The sequence below is a fragment of the Streptopelia decaocto genome, assembly GCF_964273445.1.
Source record: "Streptopelia decaocto genome assembly, chromosome: 18".
Taxonomy (NCBI): domain Eukaryota; kingdom Metazoa; phylum Chordata; class Aves; order Columbiformes; family Columbidae; genus Streptopelia; species Streptopelia decaocto.
Genome location: NC_138673.1, coordinates 10,103,818 through 10,127,141, shown reverse-complemented (window position 1 = coordinate 10,127,141; position 23,324 = coordinate 10,103,818). Strand labels below are relative to the sequence as shown.

At 52.0% G+C, this 23,324-nt stretch overlaps 2 protein-coding genes across 4 annotated transcripts; one reads left to right on the top strand and one right to left on the bottom strand.

The window, feature by feature from the left end:
• Positions 1 to 1,437: 1,437 nt before the first annotated feature.
• SRSF1 (serine and arginine rich splicing factor 1) lies at positions 1,438 to 5,175 on the bottom strand. Of its 2 annotated transcripts, XR_014185669.1 has the most exons (5): positions 4,551 to 5,175; positions 4,213 to 4,397; positions 3,837 to 4,009; positions 2,855 to 3,572; positions 1,438 to 1,953 (listed from the first exon to the last, which is right to left on the bottom strand). XR_014185669.1 is itself a non-coding variant. In XM_082068708.1 (4 exons), exons 1-4 carry the CDS (start codon positions 4,742 to 4,744, stop codon positions 3,378 to 3,380), a joined length of 747 nt encoding a protein of 248 aa, XP_081924834.1. In that variant the 5' UTR covers positions 4,745 to 5,175; the 3' UTR covers positions 1,438 to 3,377. The 2 variants fall into 2 exon arrangements, 1 of the variants encoding a protein (XP_081924834.1); XM_082068708.1 differs by having other exon boundaries at positions 1,438 to 3,572.
• Positions 5,176 to 15,657: 10,482 nt separating this feature from the next.
• Positions 15,658 to 21,245, top strand: DYNLL2 (dynein light chain LC8-type 2; the record flags this gene model as incomplete). 2 transcript variants are annotated; one of them, XM_082068372.1, is made up of 3 exons in its annotated part: positions 15,658 to 15,817; positions 19,054 to 19,192; positions 20,842 to 21,245. In XM_082068372.1, the coding sequence occupies 2 exons, from the start codon at positions 19,061 to 19,063 to the stop codon at positions 20,977 to 20,979; spliced, it is 270 nt and encodes an 89-aa protein (XP_081924498.1). In that variant the 3' UTR covers positions 20,980 to 21,245. The 2 variants fall into 2 exon arrangements, with proteins under 2 accessions (XP_081924498.1, XP_081924497.1); XM_082068371.1 differs by lacking the exon at positions 15,658 to 15,817 and having other exon boundaries at positions 19,040 to 19,192.
• Positions 21,246 to 23,324: the final 2,079 nt, after the last annotated feature.

The following is a 23,324-nucleotide window of genomic DNA, read 5'->3' as shown; positions in this document are numbered from 1 at the left end:
CTGGCTGTTTTTCAAGTGAAACGAAGATGGAGAGGAGCAGCTGCCATCCCAGGCTTCAGGAACCCAGCTCCCCGGGGGAGCGCAGGAGGGCACGGAGCTCTCCCGAGGCGCTGACAGGACTTAAATTAGTGCTCCAGCACATTAATTAGCTTCTTATGAACTTGCTTAGAACCACAGGCTCTGCTGGAGCCCCTGGGCCAGCACCGACACCGGTTCAGAGGGGACGGTCACAGCTCCTCTCCCTGGTTCCAATCTCACCAAGTTCTCCCTCCAACCCCTCAGAGCTCAACCCTCTGCAAAGCCTCCAGCTCATTGAACCCAGCCCTCCAGCTCTCCTTTTGCGGGAGGTTTTGTTTCCCTGAGCACACTCGTAATTGTGGCTTTACAACCACTCCCATTTCACCTTCGCAGGTGGCAGAACCGCTCAAAGCCCAGGAGAGTTCAGGGTTTTCTGGGCTAAACTTCCCCTTGTTTCACCGCTGCGCCCCGTGTCCCCAGGCGAGCATCACCCGCTCCATCACACCCACACCCTGACCAAACATCTGGCCAGAGCCCCCCAGCTGCTGCCCCCGCTCACCCCACAGCCACCTCAGGCCGCTCTGTCCACAACACACGTTTTCCCTCCCCCTCAGCACAGGGTTTGCTACCCGGATTCCACAGTTTTTGAGAAGAGCCTCATCTCATGGTCACACCTTGGGCAACACGGAGTTTCTGCAGGGCCACAACGTTCTGTAACAAACCACCTGTCACCACCCCCAGCACCTTCCCAGCACTGGGTTAAAACCCACATCTGCTCACCCTGCCCCAAATCCAAACCCCATTTACACGACGTGACCCTCCTGCCTCAACCCACACAGGTCACATTTCCCCACGGCACAGAAGCGCCCAACACTCATCCATGTGCAAGAAAGTGTCCATATTGACACAAATCCTGCTCCAGCATTAACCTGGTCAGCACCTTCTCCGCACCCCCAGGACCCCAGGACACGGGCAGGAAAACCCACTCTGCTCTGTCCTGGCACCGCTCTGTAATTCACTGTCAATCAGAGATATTAGAACTCAAGCAACATCATTTGGGATGCAGTGGCAGCACCAGGAAGGTCTGTCCCGTTTCTACCCCAGGACACCAGGGAGTGCTGAGCCTGATTAATCTCCCATTTTCCTTTTGTGATACCTCAGTATCTTTAGCAACAACATTCCCACTCAAGCATCCTCTTTTGAGCAGCCAGAATTCTTTTCTTTTCCCCTCCTGGTATAGTAAATTCCAGCCATTTCCCAGGGAACGGATCCTTTCTCCGGGAGCAGCTCGAACACGAAGGCGTCCTGCGAACACTACGGCTCTGTTGGGCACAAAAGCCTTTTGTGTGGGCGCTGGGTTTTACAGCTGGGGCAGCGAGCCGAGCCCCGCGCTCCGAGCAACAAACCACCACAGCCGTGCGCGTTTTTTAAAAATTTTATTTGTCAAAGAAAAAAGGCAATAGCCAATTGAAAACCTACTTCATCTTTAACTCCAATTTTTGTCGTTAAATTTAGAGAAATGACTTATTGATTTACTTTTTTTTTTTTTTTTAAACAAACCCCCCTTTTTTCCCCTTTAACATTTACCATCTACTCGTGCTGAATCCTTCCAAGGAGATTGCTCCAGCGTACCTCTCCAGGTCCTCGCTTTGCTCCTTTTACCAAAAAAATGAACAACTCCATCGTGCATCTTAAGGGCTCCAATCGTCAAAAATAGGAAAAAAAAATATCTTTGGAATAGCCAATTGAGTTGAATAAAAAAATCCACACGAATGCGGTTTGGTTGGGGCAGGAATCCACTCCTATGTTCCTGGTAATCTGATCCCGCTCCATGAATCCTGGTAATTCAGCCTCCCTATCCTATCCACATTATGATTTGAATCCAATGATCCAGCTCCAAGGATTGGGATCCAGTGAGCCCTCTCCAATCCAAACCTTTATAACCAGCAAAACCAAAAAAGAGGAGGCAAAAAGTTAGATACTGTAATGAAAAAATAGGATTCTGGGGAATGATCAGTTATGTTTGCCATCAATTAATACAGATGTACATTAATAACTATCAATTCCCCAAAACAAACTTTTGAATGGTGATGCTCAGATAATTTCTTTAGAAATGTTAAGTACTATTTGGAGGAAACACTCTAATATATTTACAATACGTCAACTGAAAATGCCAACATACTCATCGCTCGCATGGTGGTGCGCTACAGGTTTTGTGGTTGCAAAAAATGTTTACGAGACTGGAAAAGCTTTACTGGTACAGCTATCGACCTACTGCACGGCTGGACGGGACCACGTTAACTACCCAGAGGTTCCAGACTTATCGGGAGTCAATTGTGCATTAGTCTGAGGGGGCAGGGCTGAGACTTAACGAATTATTCCCCACTAGGTTTTCTATTTTTTTTTTTGCTTTCGTTCTGATACTTTAAAAAATGAAATAGTAACGTTGTATCAGTCACACAGAGGACATGCAGATTTTAGCAGTATTGATATTATACTCTGATTTAAAGATACCCTTGATCTACTACAAGTGTACAAATACTACAGAACATTAACACTTGTAACCAAATGCTGCATGACAAAATAAACCAATATCCCACCCCCGTCCCAGTTATTCCTTTAAAAAAACCACTAGAATGGAATAGAGAATTACAAAAGCAAGTACTTAGCCACAATTGCCCCCCCCAAAACGTTTTAAAGAAAAGAGCAATTGTAGTCTGCAGTAACCAGAACATGCCTGAAGTGCCACGTAGGTGCACGTGCTCAATTAACCTGTCTCTCAGTATAAGGTCAATACTGCCAAGTTCATCTGTGACAATAGCACTTGGAGTCATACCATTGCCTCCATTATTGATCTGATCCTCCTCAATCCTCCTTTTGACAATCCTAAAATGATTGACATGTGCTCCACAATCCTTTAATCCAAAGCATTCTTAATCCATCTCTTCAGATATGTCTACAGAAAGACACACGAAAAGGCAAGATAAAATATAAGATTCCCCCAGAAGAGACAAGTTAGCCACAAACATCCCAACATCCCCAGCTCGTGTAAACCATAGCTGAACACGGAGACATTTACACAGCAATACCACAGCGTGAAGAATGTTGGTACTGAACTAGAACTAAATCGGAACAAGCCTGACTGACATCAATTAAAATACAATTTACCAAAGACGTAAGGGGAATGTTGATGTTAAGGAGCAAATACTCACTAGGGATTTTACACAAGTATGCAATTCAACACTTCAGCCAATTCGAATAAAACAGTTGGAATTAAAAAAAAAAAGAAAGACTGTACTAAGTAAAGGAGAACTGTGTACAACATGGGGTTCTACAAAAAGATCAGAGCTAGTGATCGTTTATGTACGAGATCGGGATCTGCTGTGGCGGGGAGAGTAGCGTGGAGATCCTCTGCTTCTTCTTGGGGAATAACTGCGGCTTCTGCTGTTGCTTCGACTACGGCTTCTGCTACGACTACGGCTGCGTGACCGAGATCTTCCATAGCTTGGGCTTCTTGGGCCATCAACTTTAACACGGATGTAGGCAGTTTCTCCCTATTGAATAGACAGAACTTTCGATTGAAAAGTCGAGGCTTTGGGGCCATCTTTTTAGGCATGCTGACAGACCAAAGAGATCAATTACTACGGCACGGAAACAGACATCAAAGCTTTACAGCCCATCTCCTGATACGCTGACCACAGATGTAATTTAGCTGCTTTGTACCTAACCAACGAATTCCACACGTTCCTTACCTTCAGATCCTACTGTTAAGCCCCTTGTATCCAATTCTGGCCAAAGAAAGTAAGTATGAAACCTACCTCATGAGATCTAAATTTAGTGTTATCCAGTTTTCGCACAGCGTAGGTCATATCTTCCTTCCGCACAAACTCCACGACACCAGTGCCATCTCGGAAAACATCAGCATAACATACATCACCTGCTTCACGCATGTGATCCTTTAAATCCTGCCAGCTCCCACTCGGAGGCAGCCCTAAATCAAAAGCAAGATATCCCGTTAAAACCAAGCTGTGTTCTCATCTCCTGCAGCTGCAGTTGGCAGGAAACAGAGGAGCCGCTGGCCCCACCGGGCCCGGACTCCTCCCAGCGATGCTGCTGAAGCGGCAGCTCGGAGCTGCACGGCCCCTCGCCGGGACCCCGGGGGAGCACTTGGGTGAAAAGAGAGCAACGACTCACCCGAGACGATCACTCTGTACTCCGAGCGCCGGGACGGGGGCCCGTACCTGCCCCGGGGGGCTCCTCCCCCGCCGCCGCCGCCGCCGCCTCTGCCGGTGCCCCGGCCGCTCCGGGGGAACTCCACGCGGAGCCGGTACCCATCGTAGTCGTAGCCATCCCGGCCGTACACGGCGTCCTCCGCGTCCCTGCGGGCCGGGGGGGCGGTGAGCGCGCTCACCCCCCGCGCCCCCGCCTTTGTTCCCGCTCCCGCCGCCGCCCGCGCGGGGCCCGGCAGCGCGGCCGCTCCGGGCGCCGCTCCCGCCGCACGCGGGGCCGGGGGACACGGGGGGGGGGCTCACCTGGGGTCCTCAAACTCGACGAAGGCGAAGGGCGGGCCCCCGCGGCGGTTCTTGAGGTCGATGTCGCGGATGGCCCCGTACTTGTAGAAAACGTCCTCGATGTCCTTGGTGCGGATGTCGGGGGGCAGGTTCCCCACGTAGATGCGGCAGTCGTTGTTGCCGGCTGGGCCGCGGATCACGCCCCCTCCGGACATGGCAAGGTCGGCAATGGCTGCGGCGGTGAAGGGCCGGGGCGCGGAGAGCGGGGGGCGCGGGGCCGGGCACACGGGAGCGCACACGCCGCCTCCCCCAACGACCGCTTCAAAATGGCGACCGGGGCTCCCCTCGCGGTCCTACTGCGCGCAGCGATCTCACGCCGGGACGCAGCACCGTCCGCGCTCTCCGACGACCAGGCGGTGCCCGCGCCTTCCGCCGCGCCCTCACTCCTCTCTCATGCGCATGCGCGGCGCCGCAGGAAAGTAGTTCCTCCTCTCTCGTCCCTTAGCTGCTCGGCCTCAGAAGCCGAACCCGTGCTGGCGGTGCCGCCGCTGAGCGCGAAAGTGCAGCGAGCCCGGTTCTCCCTCGGAAAACCTCCCGCTGCTCCCGGTGGGGGAAGGACGCAATCCCCAGCCGCCTTTTTTATGGCGGCAGGCCGTGTGGCGTCACATCCGGTGCGGCGTCCGCGCCAAGAAGGCCCGGCCGTGGCGGGGAGGGGTGTGTCCCACAATGCAGCGCGGCGGCGGGGGCGCTTGGCGCCAAAGCGCGGGTGTGTCCCACAATGCCCCGCGGGGCGGATGGCGGCGGGGCGGGCGCGGCGCGGGGGCCGCCGCTGCGGGGCTGCGGCTGCGCCGGGGGCCCTGTCGTGGCTCTGTCACACTGTGGTGTGCCCGAGGGCTGTGGGGAGGAGGGCTCTGCCCGCTCCCCGGGAGGGCGGGGGGAGGCGGGCTGGGCTCGGCGTGGCCACGCTGAGGTAAAATGGCCGCCCCGGGGGCACAGAGCTCGGCCGGGGGTGCGGCCGCTTGTGTAACCGCGCTCAGCACAGCGGTGAAGTCGCGTCTTAGGCCTGTCGGGTTCTGTTTGGTTTTCTCCATTAGCACTGTACCGTCGTTCTTGCATCAAACCGTGTCACGGTCAGCTCTGAAGAACACCCCGATGTTCTCTTTAGGCTGAGCACACTTACTTTGGACAGAACCTTGAGAATGTCCTTGACTTCACTTTTAGTCTATGCAGTTAATAAAAGTGGAGAAACAAAAGCACTTGAGGCAAAGTCGCTTCTGGAGTGGACACATTAAAGCCTTTCCGGGGGCTCTGCCCTTGCACAACTGTGCTGTGCGGTGCGTCTTCAGAAGTTAAATACAGAGTTACATGAAAAATGTGCAAAAGAAGGCAGAAGAGGGTTTTCTGGAGAAGAGGCAAGACAATAATGTACAGCTGAAGTCACATTGAATTGCCAAATAATTTTTCTGTGTGATCCACAAGATACAGGAGGGAGACGTTTAAAAAATGTTTGAATTAGCGTCACTTTGGTAGTCTCTAGCCTGGATTTCTGTCATTTATCCCTTTGTATCCTGTGCACACGCGAGTCCACGTGGGGCCGGAAGGGTTGAGTCACCAGAACCACCGTGATGGAGTTGAAGTGTCTGAGCGTGTAGAAAAACCCTTTAGGCTCCTAAGTTAATTAAGGGATTTTGAAAAATGTGTCATGCCTCTTTAGGAGTCTGTCGTGCATACTTCATTTTTCATGTGTTAATTAAAAATGCATATTCCTCTAGAAAACAGCAATCCTGCTGACTTACAGTTAGAACAATATTTTTGGTGTAACGTCACGTTTGACTGTTACAAATGCCTTTCATTTGTTTCTCGTGTAGGTTAACGTCGTGTGGGCTGCTCTGGTGATTTTTAACATGGGCAATATCTCTGCGAATTGGTGGTGGTTTAGATAAAGACTGGGAGATGGGATGGGAAAGCCCAGCGTCAGAAGTGGTGGTTTGCAAAATACCAACCACCAACCATCTGAGGATTTTCTGCATTTTTAGGAGTGTTGTGGTTTCACAATTCTGTTTGTAGGGGGTTCCAGCTGGTGAGAGGGGGACTGTGGTTCCAGCGTTGAGCTACGGAACTTCAGGGCCTGCTTGTGGTAAATACATCTTCAGGACCTGCACTATTTAACAAGCTAATTCACTTATTTGCCAGCTCAGTAAAAATACTTGTTGCATATTGGAAACAAAACCAAACCCACCACCACCAAAACTCACAGCAACAACAAAAATCTCAAAAACCCAACTGTGCTTTTCCCAGGAGCGGAGAAGCCTCCGTCCTTTGCCAAGAAATGAGTCTTTGTTTTCAAAAGCTTATTAAACGGCTGAAAGTTATTCTTAAAGGCGTCATAAAATAAAGTAAGCGCGCCTGGTTTGTGAAAACCCTATTGCATGTTTTCTTTTGTGTGCTAATAATCCTCATAACTGCTTTAACTGATTGCCTTAATTACCTTAATGAAGTGTCTCTTTATAGGAATATCGAATGGTTTCTTCCTAGTTCCCTTTTTAGCTCTGTTATCAGCAGAGCGCTTTAAACAGCTGGATAAGCTGCAGAGAATTTATTTGCTTTGTCAGAGTCGCTTTTGGCTTTCTGGCACAATGTGTATGTGGCGAATCATTAATTATGTAGAAAATAAATTAGTGGGAAGGAAACGGCAAATGATCTTGCTTTAAAAAAAAAGGCAACTGCTGTAAAACGACAACTTTCGGTCTCAAAATCAGAGTAATGAAAACCAGGCCTTTCAAAGGGAGAGTATTGATGAATAATGCAAATATGAACTGTGTAACTCTGGGCGCGGAACGTGCGCGGGTGATGTGCTGGGGGAGCGTTGGTGCAGCCGCCCCTCGTTCTGCTCGAGGCCCTTCCCGCGGCGACAACAAAAACCTGCAGCGGCGCTTGGGCCCTTTTCTGGCGTTTTCGCGACTTGCCTTCTGTCCCCTTCCCGCCCAGACCTCTTCGCCCCCGCGGTGTGGAAACGCACCCTCGCTCTTCGCAAAGAGCCGGCCCCGTGCTGCAAGTGGCTCTTTTTGTGCAAAAGTACTAAAATGCTCTATCACCACTCAGTTTTCTGGATGACGACACGGAGGGCTTGGCAGGCAGCGGTTTTCCCAGGCGGAGCCGCGGCCGCCGTGTTTCACCACTTCCCCGAGAACCTGTTTTTCCTAAATCGCCTCCTTAGTGCAGCACGGTCCAGCTGGGATTAGTCGCGACTAATCTTACTTTGTTGCACAATGATTGTTCGTCAAAGCTCAGATTGTTTGGAAGAAAAGGGTCATTTTGAAAACAGCGTCTTAGTTGCAACGTGGTTTTTTTGAGAGCTGAGCTTTGCGTTGTCCAAACTTGCTGTTTCCCACCCGTAACCGTTGTTCTGAATGCGCGGCTTGAGTGGTTTCTTTTGGCATTTCCACAGTAACACGAAACCACACAGATAGTGTCATAAAGCTGATCTTTTGGGGGGCTTTGATTTTAAATAGTGCCTGCAGTTATTAATTTGCATGTAGAAAAAAGGATGCAAACATACAGCCTGTGATTTTTTCAGAGAAACTCAGAGCACATTGTTAAGACAAGGAAAGTGTGCGTCAGTTTGAAAAGGTTTACCACAATGGCAGAGCTTATTTTATTGATGTAGATTTAAATGTAAGTGAAAAGGTTTCATAAATACGTGCTGTAGCATGTCTTGATGCAAACAAAACGCACAACACACTGAGTGTGAACCTTTCCTGAAATCCGGCCGGGAAGGACACACGTGGGTTTGAAGAGGAGAAGGCACCCAGCAGAGCGGGCGGCACCCACTGGCATTTTCCTCAAATGACACCACCCGAGTTCAAATCACGCCCGGAAGGCATCCTGAAAATGCTCATTTTTAGGAATTCTGACACATTGCTCTTCATTCTTCATTAACACAGCTGCTGCCTCCTCACCCGGGCCAGCTGAAGGGATGCACGGAAGCGGAGTTTACTTAAACCCTGCGTGGTTATTTGTCTTGCTAGTAGCAATTAAAGGTTAATTACAAAATAAAAATCAGGGCTTCTGGTGTGATTTCTGCTGCCTGTTTTGATGTTCCTGCGATTTTCACCTTCGATTCCCATGTGGCACTGCACCACATCTGGGGCGGGGAGGGGATGAGGCAGCAGTTATTATAGCACGGGCTGAAAGGTTTAACTGAGCCCCAACCTGTTTTAATTGATTTTTTTCCCTGGGAACGCAGTTGTGTTCCCACAGGGCTCTGCGGGCTCCTCCTGCCTGTCCCCACTGCTGCCGGCCGGCACCGAATAGCGCAGCCGCCGCTCCCCTGCCCGCTGGGGTCCCCCAAAACCTGCCCTGGGGATGCAAGCTGGTCATGAAAATAAACCTGCTAAGGAAAAAATAAGCAAAAAAGAGCGTTTGGTTTGGGCTGCTCATTTCCGAAGGATCCTGGTGGTCAGGCACAGGCGGGCCAGCGAGGTTTCCCCCAGCTGCTCCTTTCCTCCTTGTTCTATGGCTATTTTTACTTCTCCCTGCGTTTCCCCCAACACCTTCCCACGCCTTTTGTACGTGTGCATCGGCGGCATCGAGAGCTTCTGGTTGGCGTGTGTGGCACCTGTCACCGTCCCCAGCGGGACACGGCTGTGCCGTGGCTGCGGCGGCAGCGATTGCTCCGTGCCGGTGGCCGTGCCGCTGAGCCTCGGCAGCGCGTAGAGCTGAATCATTTTGTTCTCCAAAAATAACTCCGATTTGCTTGGCCTCAGTGGTTTCTAAAAGGAGCTTTTCCATTAGGTTCCCTGAGAGCCGCCGGCAGCGCTGCCCACGTCCCCCGCGCTCTGAAAAGAGACAACGGGACGCGGCCCCCGTGGCATCAATGCGGGGTCGCTGATTTTTGTAATACATGGAAACAGAATGAGTGAGAAATGGATTAAAACTGATTTCAAGCAGAATATTTTTCAATACAAATAAAGTTTTAGGAACTGTTCCGTTGACCTGCAGAACTTTGTGTAAACATTTGTGGAAGGCGAGGGATTGCGATAACCGCTGGAATACGAAAAGTTACACAGCCCAAGGTAGGAGCACCGCCGAGCTGCGCATTTCAGCTGTTGGAGCTCAACGCAAGGCAAACAAATGAGGAAAAATAACCCAGCTGTTTGCGAAAGGCCCGGGGTGGGAGCAGTTTGCTGAAAGGTTCTGCTGTTCCCACTGGAAATGCTGGTTCACAGCATTTTATTATCCAGATATCCCCAGTTTAGGAAACGTCAGAGTTCATATCCCAATCATTCTTCAAGAGGGTGAAAGGTGCAAAACCAACTGCTTTTAAATGAGCAAGTTAAAATCCGTGGTGAGAATGAGGCGTGGAGGTGGCCGTCCGTCACTGCCCTGCAGCGCAGAGCAAACACAAGGCCGTTCTCATTTCTGGGGTGGTACCGGACTCACTGGTACTACGATAGCCCGACTGAAATGTGAAATGCAAAAAAGAAGCTTTTTTTTTTTTCTCCTAATATGCCTTTTGGGTGCAGTTGCTTGAGGATAATAAATAAGAATAGCAGATAATTGTATTTTAGAGGCAGCACCCAGGCATGAACATGTGGATATTATTTTGCTAGTTTCCCAGGAAGCATATTAGCATTTTTATACTTGGAAATAACCACACGTGAGACAGAAAGGATGAAAGGAGCAGCAGCTCCGTGGCTGAGGTCTGGGAGACCTGGGGAGGGTGGGACTCAGCAGCTCCGGTAAACGCTGCATTTCCCCCACAGGAACCAGTTGACCCAAACCCCAGCGCTCTGGGTAACGTTGAGGCCTCTGTGTTGTTAACAGCAGAAGAAAAGGAACAATAAATGTCTGCTCCTGGTCCTGGGGGTGAACATAAAGCGGTGCCTCCGTATACTTGTGTTTGCTTCGAGAGCATCAAAGACGTCAGTGAGTATTTTTTTTCCCCTAGGGCTCTTGTTTCATTATTATTCCCCTTTTTGCTTCTCCTCATCCTCCTGGGCAGAAGCAGCTTTGCTCACTAACAATCCTGTTTGGAGTGAAACACGGGGTGAGCGCTGTGATGCAGTGGAGCTCAAGTGCCCCCGAGCACTGGTGGGACTGGGCTGAACTGGAGATGCACGTCCTGGACACTCAGGTTGGTGGTTCGCAGTGGGTTGCTGCAGAGCTCGGCACGAGGACAACCTCTCCTCTCCCCGCTGCGTTCCCACGGCAGATCCAGCAGCAGACGGAGTGGCCTTAAGCATTCCTCTCATTAAAAGAAAATCCCTCGTGGCCTCTTGTAGACAGAGAGATATTACAAACCGAAGGGATGTATAAAATGTATATTTATTGATAGGATCAACTGTTGCAGCTCCTTCCATAGGATCTGGTGAGAGCACTAACATGACTGAGGGCAGGGCCGGGGCTTTGGCAGCTGTGTCACAGCGCCACGAACCCCTGCCCGCTGGATCTATATGTACGTATACGGAGCTGCCCACCTCGGCACTGCCTGCGCTGCCCGTCCTGGGGGATCCCTCCATTCTGGTCCCGCTTTCCCGGGCTGGTGCAGTTTGCAGAGTTGCACCCGCAGTGAGTTGTTTCTGGCTGCTTTGCTTCTGCTCCGTTCACACTGGTCTTTTTCGATTGCAGGAAGGCAGAATTATTCCTGGTAAAGGCCGCAGTGATGAGGGACAGGACGTGCCTTCCAGCGAGAACCAGCCACTCGCAGGCTTTTGCAGGCTGAGCTTTTGTGCTTAGCAAGTTGCTCCACCTGGAAGAACAACTCCAAGAAATGTGTGTAGTGGAAACGTCTGCAGCCTGGATTAAAATGGCACTGGCAGATGATGCTGTAGCTTCCACGATGTAAACATTACAGAGAAATCGTGTAAATATGGGGGATTCTATTTTTTTCCCTCATTTTTTCCCTCACTCAGGCCAGGAACTGCTAGAGCTTAAATAAATCACTGCAGAAGTGAGACTGACCCAAATCATTTTACACAGCAGAGACCTCGTCTCCTGCTTTTGGAGCTTCTCGTATTTACGCTGTGCCAAAGCAGAGTTTCAGTTGTCTGAGCGGCAGCAGCTCCTTCCTACGCCCCGCGGAGCTCGGGGGAAGGTGTGAGATCAGCTCACGCGTGGCAGCGAGGCTGCCGGGGAGACAGAACCACCAGCTCACGCGTGCCGGGGGAACCAGGGGGATTTTTGGTGCGGTACCATCCCGTGCTTGGCGCTGGCCGGTTTCCCTGTCCCTGTGCGGGGCTGCTGCTCCACCAGGCTCAGCTTGTCCTGCTTGGATCATGCATGTGTGCCTGGTTAATTCACCTGTGAGTGTCCATCAGTGAATGCACAAGTGCCCAGTTAATTTACATTTGAGCACCCAACGAGCTCATGCATAAGCACCCAATTACTGAACGCATCAGCACCCAATTAATCATGTATGGGTGCTCTGGAGGTCAGGAGGGCAGCCACAAGGATCCTGCATGAGCAGAGAACCTGCACACAGATCGCAATTAGTTCACGCAGGATTAGTCCACTTGTGAATGCCCAGTTAACACCTGCATGACTGCCTAATTACCCCATGCATGAGCCCCCAATTAGTGCGTGCATGAGCACCCAAGTTGTTCACGCATGAGCGCCCAGTTATTTTGCATATGAATGTTCAATTAGTGCGTGCATGACTGCTCCATTATTTCATGCATGAGCACCCAGTGATTTACAGGAGATTTCCCAGCTGGATCATCCATGAGCGCCCAGCGTGTCCTGGGCACGGGGACACCTTGGGGACGGAGGGAGCAGGGATGTGCAGGATGAGCCCCCACAGCCAGCCCAGAGCCCCTGGGCACATCCCAGCACCACGAGCTGAGCCGAGGGCAGCGCTGGGCTCTGCTCCACCACAAAAACCCAACCCTGGGCCGTGCTGTGGCTCATGGAGGCCAGAGCAGGTCATCACAACAGTCTGAAAACTTTAGGAAGCTTCTGATGCGCAGGCAGGACCCCTCGCGGATAAACTGTGTTGGGTTTAGGGCTTGCACAGGAGCACCCAGCCCAAATGCTGTAATGGGGAGAGGACAGAAGAGAAAAAATGGAGAAGTTCAAGGGCAGAAGTCAAATTAACTCTGTTCCTTAACCTGTGTCCCAAAAGCCCTGTGCCTCATGGTCAGATTGGGAGCCCTGCACAGCCATGGGACACGGTCACACAGCACGTGGCTTTGAGGTGACTTTTGCTTTGGTGTTTATGTTGTCTCTAAACCCACCTTTCCCCTCTGGAGAGATCAGATTAAAGGGAGTTCCCAGCTCTTGGCACATCCAGCTGGTTCGGGGCCTGGGCTGGGTGCTGGGAGCCGCAGGCTTACGGCTTAGCCCTCGTCCCTGCGCACGCACAAAGGCACTTGTTATGCTCACATGCTGATACAACCGCACCGAGATTCCAGAGAGATGTTTTTATTTATGGATTCTGCATGAACTGCACACCGCAAGTCACTTGCAAAAACTTGAAGAGAGCAGATGACCTGAATACATATTAACAAGGCTCACAAGTCATTTAGTATTAGTTTTTTTCTGCCATGCTCGCAGGATGGCAAGGAGCATGCTACCTCGTGGAAAGCGATGTTGAGACAAAAAGTCGTCTAGATCTTGTCACACTTTAAGCCCGTTTGCCTTGGAGATAAGCCCAGGCTGCCCTGACGTGGTGCCACGCTGCAGCTGTCTCTGCTCCGGGCCAGAGCAGCGATATCCCACTGATACCGGAGCGTTCCCCTCTAGGCAGGAACACCTCAACACCCCACGCCTACCACCCCACGGCTCCCGCAGCAGAAATGGGGTGACTCCTTACCTGGCTGGGGACATGGGGACAGTTCCAGGTTCCTGCGGTGCAGGATCAGGCGTGGGGACGAGGTGCTCAGCGCGCCGGGCGTGGGGAGAACCTGGGTCCCATTTCTCGGGGGATGTGAGAGCAACCCCTGGGAGACAGAAATGCACCAGACGGCATCTTTGTAGTGATGAGAATTGCAGGTGGTGAAAATGCTTTATCATCCCAAATTTGTGAACAATGAACAGAGGGACATGGGGTCTGATACGGATGTTAACGGACTGCTTACAGCGATCAAACCCTCAGCACTGGCGGTGGCAGCTTCCCGCTGCAGTTTTACAGAGCATTTCCTTTTATAGGGCACTTTCTTTTTCCACAGGATTTATTCAGGTTCTATAGCAGGGATTCAGGGAGATAATAACGTACATTAACCAGGGCGCAGAAAACTGCTTCGCAGACAAGATTGATCAAAGCAGCCCAGGACTGACAGCAAACCCTCTGTAATGCAGTTTGCACAACACTTGCCAAAACAATTGACTCCTGGTAAAAAATAACTCGGGCGGCTTTGGGGAGGCTGTGGCTGGCGAGGAACCTGTTCGGGCAGCCGAAAGCAGGCGGCTGCAGCAATGAGCTGTGGGCTAAGTCATAGCAAAGTGGGTTTGGATTAAATAAGAAGAAAAATGGCACGTCACTGTGGAGGTGCAGCGTGGAAGCGGAGCTGGTGCGACGCTGCAGCTGCGCTGTCAGCCCAGCTTTTGGTTTTCCAAACCTTTGCATTGTTTAGGGCACATGCACACCAAGTCTGTGTTTTTTGACTCGAAATCGCCCAGGATTGGAAAACGCGTCCCGTGGGGAAGCATGTGGCCATGGGGCAGGAGGAGCGCAGCCTTAGATGGCAAAGGGCTCCTCACAGCCAGGCCCTTTTCCTGCTAATCCCTGTGAAGTGCCTTATATAGTGCACTCGGAGGAATTTATAAATAAATGCTTTTTGTCACTATTCAGGAACGCATCTCCCTCCGTGGCATTTGAAGCACTTTTTTCCGTCAAGGCCACGCTCCGTCATGTGCAAAGGGCAGCGCTGAGCCTGCTGGGCAGCTCTTCCATGCTCTCCTGCTGCTGAAGGCTCTGGGGAGGGATGCAGGATGTAACTGGGATGATGTGGTTTACCCTGGGATTACAGGCTGACGCCCTCAAATTATCCATCTGAAGGCTGGAGGTCAGGTCCCATGCCAGCAGCCATGGTCCTTACAAACTCAGCGCCGTCCAGCCCCGCAGCGTTAGTCCTTGTTCGCTTTGCTGCTGCTCACTGGCTCCCGCTCATCTTGAGGCTGAAGCTCAGGTCTGGAATAGTAAATATTTTATTTGCTATTGAGAGTCTTGACCAGTATCTCAGAGGCTGCAAAGGTCACAGCAGGAAACATCCACTTCGTTAGCACGAGGGATCGGCCCGTGCCTGGGCCGTCTCTTCACAAAGTGAAAACACAGCCATGAACTCCAGCCTTTCCCCCGAGTGCTCTTATCAGCCTCTCCTCCTGGAGCAATCGAATTAGACAGATTTCAGTAGCCGGAGTGGTCTCCCTGGTTCTCAAGGCCACCCATGCAATTAAACCTGCTCTCGTTGAGGCAGCTCAGTCCAGGCAGCACCTTCCCGCTGTCCACGGCGGGCAGCGCTGCGTGGGAACGGGGAGGGCGCGGGAAGCAGGACAGCATGGGAACAGGGACTTTTTTGTTTCGCTGGGCTTTTCTTCAGGTGGCTTCTGCAAAAGGCTTCTTGGCACCTCCACTCAAGGGAATGGAGTGACCAAGGTGGGAGCTGGGGGGAGGCGTGTGCGCAGAGTCCTGCCTGGGCGAGCCAAGTGTCACATCCCTGTGCCAGGCTCCCGCCGGCCCTGCTGCTCCCTCCTGTTCCCGTGAGACCTGGCTCGGTGTGAGGCCCAACGCCCCACGGACCCCTGGGGGGTCCGGCTCTCCCAAGGCAGTTCCCCCCAAGGGAACTGGGTCTCCCCAAAGCAATGAGTCCCGCCCAGAGGTTCAGGGTCACCCCCGGGGATCCGGGTCCCCAAGGCGGCTGGAACCCCCGGGGATCAGGTCCCCGGGACCAGGCCCCGGCTCCTCACAGCACCGGGGGAGCCCCCCCCCGCCCCCGCGAGGCACCGCCCCGCGCCGCCCCGCCCCGCGCTGGCCCCGCGGCATTGTGGGATGAAACAGGATGTAGGCAGAACAGCGCGGGCGGACGGGCCGGGGCGGCGGGCTGCGCCGCGGTGCAGCCAATGGGGGCGCGGCGCGCAGGGCGGCGTAGCCAATGGGGGAGCGACGGGCCGCGCGCCGCAGCGGGCGGGGCGGTATTTGAGCGCGGCGCGGCGGCGAGGCGCAGAGCGCTCGGCGCGGCGAAGGGAGCGGAACGGAGCGGGCAGAGGCGAACGGGTTCCGGTCTCCTCCCACCTTTTCTTCGCTGCTGTGCCTCGCCTCGCCCTCCCAGGGTGGCCTTGTCACTGTGAAGGTGAGCGACACCCTCCGCCGGGGCGGCGGGGACCGGTCGCTTCGTGTGTGAGGTGGCGGCGGGGCCGTTCCGGGGGAGGGGGTCGAGGTCGTGGCGGCCTGCCGGCTCCGGCTATTAGCGGTCCCCGGCGGCGCTCGGAGCCCGCCCCGGTAGCCTGCCGCCCGTGCGTTGCTGGCCGTGCTCCGGGCAAGGTCACCGCTGCTTCGGGTGCCCCCGGGGCTCCCCCCGTGAAGGTCACGCAGGGCTCCGGCCTGCACATGCGCCCGGTTCCTGGGAGCGTCTGCCCGGGCCTGCTGCTGCCCTGGAGGGGAAGGGGTTGTGCCGCTCCCCCCTTCCTAGGGCCCTGTCCTGCTGTGGTGGGTGAAGCAGTGGGTGCTGGGCTTGGGCCTCGTCCCCATTTTCGTGTTCCACATTGTCCTGCTGGGGAAGCGGTGGGTGCTGGGCTTGGGTTCATCCAGCTCCCAGGGCCCCATCCTGCCTGGGGAGGGAAGGGGTGGGTGTGGGGGCTTCTGCCTTATTCTCCTGAAGCTGCATCTTGTTCTGGTGAGGGAAGGAGTGGTGGCCAAGCTGGAGTATCATCCCCCTTCCAAAGATCCATCCTGTCCTGCTGGGGGAGTGGTTGGATGCTGGGCCCGGGCCTTGTCCTCCTTCCAAGACCTCACTGTACCCAGATGAGGGAAGGTTTGGGTGCTGGCTTGGGCCTAATCCCCCTCCCAAGGCCCACCCTGCCCTGATGGGGAGCGGTGTTGGTACGGAAGCTGTGCTTCCTCCCCTCCCAAGGCCTCGTTCTGCCCTGGAGTGGCTTTTCTAGAGCTGTGGTCTTCCTCCATTAAGATGCCATCCTGCCTGGGGTGTTGGGGCTTTGTGGTTTTCCTCAGAGAGGGCCAGACTTGGGTGGCAAGACCCTGAGGGCCAGCTGTGGCCTTGTGGTTTAGGGATCAGGTGTGTATGTGGTATTGCTGGGCTGCCTTGTGGGCAGGATGTCCCCAACCCCACCGGGAATGTGCTGAGATGGGGCCCTTGCTCTGTGAAGTTCTTGTGGGTGGATGGGGTGGCTCTCAGAGCTGTTCGCAGCCTCAGGGTGGCTGTGGGGACCCTCCCTCTGGCTGCCAGCCTCTGTCATGACTGGCCTGGGAAGGATGCTGTGCCCTGGAGCAGTGTGGTGCTAGGCTGGGCAGCTTTTGCAGCTCTGCTGAAGAGGAATAATGCACTGAGATGCTCTTTGCCTGAACAATGAAGAAGGAAGATGCTTTTTGCAGGTCACTGGTTATGTAATGGGAAGTGCCCTCTGAACTCCTGGTGCAGTGGAAGTGTGTGAAGAAAGGCCTGATGTGCATGAGAGCTTGATTGCCCTCTTTCCTTAAAGAGGCTTTCCTTGAAGAGTGACCCACAAGTGCCCTACTGCCCTTTTCCTGTGGGCTGGACATCCAGGAGACTTTTTCCAAGGGATTGCCAGATTCCTGGATAGTGAATCCAAATCTACAGGCAGTTGGTTGGAGTGTTCTGAACCATGTTTTGTCCTGCCAGGGTTTCTGGGCCACAGGCTAAAACCCACTGGCTTAAACCACATCAGGGAGAGAAACAAATGGTCTGGCTGTGGCTTTTCCAGAGCTGTGGTAGGCGTGTGTGCTCTCTAGTGTTTGTGCTCAGTTCCTGTCATTTCTCCTGATGCTATTAGTGTGTGTTAATAGCAATGCTCCATTAAACATTTTATCTAAAATGTATAAATTAAGCTTGCAACAGAAGTCTTCAACTGCAGGCAGAGTGAAGAATTGAAGTATTGTAATCAGAGGGCTGCAATTATGTAACTGGATTCTCTTTCTCTCTGGGTAGCAGCCTCCTTTAATTGCTGTAACAAAGCTACTCCTTCAGTTTTCTGGGACTGCTCCAGGAAGCGATCAGTGCAGCAGATTTTCTTCACTCCCCAGTAGAGCTAAAAATGTGTAGTTTCACTATTTCAAAACATACTTGGTAGTATCACTCAAGACTTACAGCACTGTAAAAGGATTTAGCAAACTTAATGGTGCTCTGCAGGCTTAATTGGAGGCACTCCTGGCCATTAAGAAGCTTATTCCCACCAAGTTTTAATATGCTCTGGTAAGAGCTGCTGTGGTCCTTCTCAGTGCAGGCCAATGCTGGATGGGTCGCCTAGATAACAGGTGGCTTGGGGGCGAGGGGCCGGTGCCTGCAGGGGTGTTGGGGTGTGCCAGCCAGCAGCAGGGCTGCACAGGGCTCCTTCCACAGGGGGTGTGGTGCAGCCTTTGCTTGAAGAGAGGCTGCAGGGCTGGGATTGCCAGATCCCCGTTTTCTAGAATAAAATGAACTGCACTGAAAACCTCCCAATGCTGAACATCTCCCTGGAAAGTCCACAGCAGATCTATGTGTAAATGGCTTCAGTGACTGGTATGAATCACCTGAACCAAGGTGGCCAAACGCTTGGCTCCAGTGCACCCCTTTCTGGTTTCGTACAGGTCAGGGCAGCACTTGTGTGCTGGTTTCTAGCATCTGTGTTGTGGTTTGCAGACAGGGAGAGGAAGAGGCGGTGGCTTTGCCAGGCCCTTGCTGTGCCAGCTCTGTGTGGGGCTTGCTGCCCCTGTTTCCAGGCTGCAGCGTGGTGTTAACCAGTTTCTGGCTCGTCAGACCAGCTTTGTCCCATGGGAACAGCTGAAGTCTGGGTTTCAGTGACAAAGCAGCCGTGAGGTGAGGGGGTGGTGACTGGCTGAATGTGGAACACCACTCCTTCCAGGTTAACCTCGCAGCAGTGACTGTAATCCTGGCATGGGGTGGAATAAAAAGCACCGCTGCTGTTAACATGCTTCCTGAGCTTCCCTGCTGGATTGTATTTTGGGATCCGTCTCTCACAAGGCTCTGAACAGATGATGCTCCAAACCACTGGTGCTCCTGGAAGGCACACTTGGCTCTAGGCTATTGATGTTCAGCAGGGCTGTGGCTCTCTGCAGATCCCACCTCTTCCCACGTAAGCTTTTTCTGTATGTGTTTTTTGCAGGTGCTGATGTTGGGCTGTCTCTGATCTAACCTCCAGACATTGCCAGCACCACAGTGCTCTGACTATAAGGGGCATTTTAGCCTAGGACTACTGTAGGCCACCCTGGTAAACTCACCTTGGTTGTAGTATCAGTTTGTGACACAGCCTGCCACAGAAAGGACAACCTCTGATGTACAGGAAGCTTCTCTTTTCTTGGGAAGGGATTAAAGCGATCTATGTTCTGCCTTAGGTTCACGATGTCTGACAGAAAGGCTGTGATAAAGAATGCCGACATGTCTGAGGACATGCAGCAGGATGCTGTTGACTGTGCTACGCAGGCAATGGAGAAGTACAACATAGAGAAGGACATTGCAGCGTATATAAAAAAGGTAAGGGGGCTGTTTTGGCTGAGACTTCCTGAAGCTGCTCAGTATGTGTGCTGGTCATGAGCCTGAGTGTCTGAGACTTCATACTCGTGTGTTTGGGAGAGAGAAGATGCTTTCTTCTTTGCTGCTTTAGTGCTGTTCCCAAGAAGATGGAGTGACTTGTCCAAGGTCAGAGGAGGGCTGTGGCAGAGCAGGGCTTGGTGTGTTGTTCTGGCAAGCTCTGAGCAGCGTGAGTGCTGCCCCTCTGGGTTTGCCAGCCCAGGAAGAGCTGGCTCAGTCTCTCTTTAGCACTTGCTCCCCAGATGCTGCTGCTGGACCTGCAACACCAGTGCAGGGTGGGATTACTCCATTTCGCTCTGGGTGGGCAGCTGTGCGTGTGCAGTTCTGTCTGCTGTGTTCCTGGCTCTGGGACAGGTGGTGTGGAGGAGGATGGAGCCTTGTGCTGGCTGGCAGGATTGGGAAAGGTGCTGCTTCAAAACCAGCACGAGCAGCTGCCCTGGCTTGTGGAGGGCTGTTTCCCCATTTGCAGGAGCCCATTAACTTAACAAGTATCAAGCTTGATGGCATCTGGGGAGCTGTCAGTTCCCCCTGTAGCCACTTCTGATGGCTGGACAAAGTGCTTTTGAAAGGGCAGAGTGTGCTGCTTAGGCTATGTAGTCCTGGTGCCTGGGCTAGCTTTTGGGCCTTGCTTGTAATCTAGGCTTGAATGTAAAGGATTCAAAGGTGTCTCCTAACTTCTCAGATCACTTTGATCAGAGGCAAGACTTATCTCCAAGTGCTTGGGGCGAAGCAGCCTGTAAAGTGAGTGAGTGCAGCAGAAGGCATCCAAGAAGTTGGCCTTTATTTCCTGAGTGTGTTGGGAGGAGGGAAGCAATTCAATGCACCTTCGTGCCCTGGCAAGAAAGCTTTTCTGTACTTCAAAGGTTACCTGCAAAGAGCTCAAAGTGTCTTGCTGGTGTCTGAGAACTAGCACTGGCTTTAATCTTGAATGTTGAGTCTGTTCTTCTGGCTCTGTCTCAGGGGAGGGAAGGGTGATCTTGGTAGTTCTGTATTAATTAGAGGGAGGAGAATGGTCTTTAACCCTATCCTACCTGCTGACTACAAGACTGACTATTAAGCCAGCATTCAGCTTGCTCACCTCTGAGCTCTTAGATCCTCATGTGCTCTCTGTTTCAATGCAGATTTTCTCCCCTTTATGTGAAGAAGAGCCAGACTTCTCTTTCCTTTTTTTAGGTGACCTTTAAACTCAAATGCCTTGCTGGGGCAGACATGCCAAAGTCTTTTTTTGTGTTTGTGAGTGGGCTTGGAATGGGAGAGGAGGAATATTCCCCTGAGCCTACACGCAGGGCTTGAATAACACTGCACCAGGGAGAGCTCTTAGACCTGCTTCCTCTGCTCCAGGGCTGATGGGCGCTCGAAGTCTCAGGAGATAATTCGCTTGTGTTGGAGTCTTCAAACAATCCAGTGCAGAGGTCTGGTTGTGTCAGTCACTACCTTGCTTAATATAATAGTGTCTGGCTTTGGGGAATCTAAAGATGCTGCAGGTGGGAGGAGAGGCGATAGTGTGTGAACAGAACCAGCTAAGAGTATGTACTTAAAACTATTTTCATGTGGGCTTTCTTGGCCTTAATGCCTCTCTTCTCTTTCTTCAGGAATTTGACAAGAAATACAACCCAACTTGGCACTGCATTGTTGGCAGAAACTTTGGCAGCTATGTAACACACGAGACAAAGCACTTCATCTATTTTTACTTGGGTCAGGTTGCAATTCTTCTCTTCAAGTCTGGATAGGAAGTAGGAGCAAGTGAAGTTTGGACTGTAATGCACTGATGGCTGAAGCCACGACTCCCTTTAACATGGCTATGCCGCTGCATGGACTGTATACTATATTTAATGTGTATATGTTGCAGTAAAAATCTACTTCTGTTTAGTTGCCTGAGAAGAAGGCGGCATTTTTTTTGTTACTGCTTTTTTTTTTTGGTTGTATTGCACTAGGAAACCTGTAAATGCTTAATCAATGGCCTTTACGTGGGAAGAAATAAAACTATTCCACAACAGCTCCCTCGGTGGTAACTCCTTCTTTGAGGCTGGGAAAACTTATTTGGGCAGGCCAAAAGACCCTGACATCCTTACCAAGTTTTATTAGACTGTTAATCCTGTAACAAGGAGCAAAGCCAGTGTGAGCCTCCGTCCCCACCCTGCAGACTGCAGAGAGCTGGCTCTCCCAGTAACCGCGGGCAGGTGCTTAGACCTGCCCTGAAAGCTGGTGGGTGGCTCTTGATCCCATGGCTTTCACACCCAAGGTGAACTCCACCTCGGACTGTGATAACCAGACTTGCAGCTGGCACCCTCGCTCTTTCTGTGCCCACCGCTGTGTGAAAACATTGGCTCTGCTGAAATAGTGACCTAGGCTTGTCAGCAACTCAGCCTGGTCTAGAAGACTTCAAACATCCGCCTGAGCTGCTGCTTGTGCTGAAAGCAGCATCCTGGGGCTGAAGTCTTTAGACCTTGATGCTGAGATCTAAAGCCACGTGGCCTGTCCCTGAAATGGAGTAGGATATCAAATTGGTGACTGCTGACAACAGCTCGATTTGGCATGTTCTTAGCCAGTTGTCTCAACACTGCCTTAACTTGATGCTCTCCTTAAAGCAAGCTAGTCATGTGGAAGACTTGTAAGTGGCCACTGTCTTTTCTTTTTTTTTTTTTAATTTTCTGTAGCTGATAAGCTATTTCTGGAGGACTGTCCTCCATGTTCAGATATCTGCTTTTGTTCTTAAAGCACAGTACCAAGAAGTTAAATTTACATGTGATGTTTGTGTGAAGGAAACTCATGTAACATCTGCTTCAAAGGCAGACAAATGTCTTGGTCTCCAATAGGTTCAGCAGTGATGTTGTCTTAGTATGTACTGACTCTTGGATTACGCTGCAGGAAGTTCTTTTTATCTGGGTGTGCAGAAATCCTGTGCGATGGCAAGTAAATACCTGGTGCTTGTCATAAGGTCTATATATTGGTTTGCTAAATAATGCATAGATAATACTGCGGGGCTGGTGAGCCTGACTTGTGTCTCTGAGATAATTTGGTGTTGGTAACAAGTCACTGCTGGGGTGGGAAGAGCAGAGGGAGGGAGCTCTTCATTGGGAAATGACTTGCTGACCCAGGTTGACTACTTCCTGAAGTAAAAGTCCTTCTTGTCTCTGTGCAAAATCCAAAGTATGCCTAACTTTGTAATATTGATAGAATGATGTTGTAACTAGAAAGAATGTAGCTGTCATAACTTCATGTTGATGGAAATGTCTGCACTGGGGTAATGTGCCTTGGACTGTCTGGGGCACTTTTGTGGTCTTGTCTGTTCAGGAGTCTGCTCTGGATCTGAAAGGAGAATGTTCTGGGTTTGTTTTTTTTCCAAGCATGAGTCTAATGTGAACCTGTTCACAGTCTCTCATGGAGCAAGATCTGTTCCCTTCATAACTGCAATGGCTCAAATACCATTTATTTTTTTCAAACATTAAAGGTGAATTGACACATTTAAACAGCCTCTAGTTTCTTTTTCATTGCCAGCTGTCCCAAGAGAAAACTGCACTTGGCCAGTGAGGCTGAGCAGGGAGTTCTCTGCCCTGGAAGATGCCGATGACCTGAAGGAGGCAGGAACTCATCCCAGCCTGAGCTGTGTCTGTGGGAAAGCAGCACTTGCAGGAATGTGTGGCTGCATCCAGGGTGCTGCAGGAGGGGCAGTGTGCCCCAGGACTGACACATGCAAGTAGAAAGTGGGTTTAATGCTTCCTTGGATGTGTCACTGCAGCAGGATCCTGCTTCAGGCTGAACAAAATAAACTCTAGCTTCCACCTCTAGCAGTTAGGCAGTGAACCTGAGCCCTGCTCAGCCCTGTGTGACACCGGTGCCGTGTCCTCAGCCGTCCCCTTGAGCCATTGTCTGTGTAGCTCTGGAAGATGCAGACTGCCTGAAGTTCAGCAGCACTCCCTCTGCGCAGCCAAGAGCAGGCTGAGGTTTAACGGGGAGCTCTCTGTCCCGCTGCCTTCGCCTCCTGCTCCTGGCAGCTGTCTGATGGCTTTTGGCTTTCACTTTTTCCATTGCCAGCTCCACTTTGTCTCCAGTTTCCACCAGGCTCAGGTGTCTG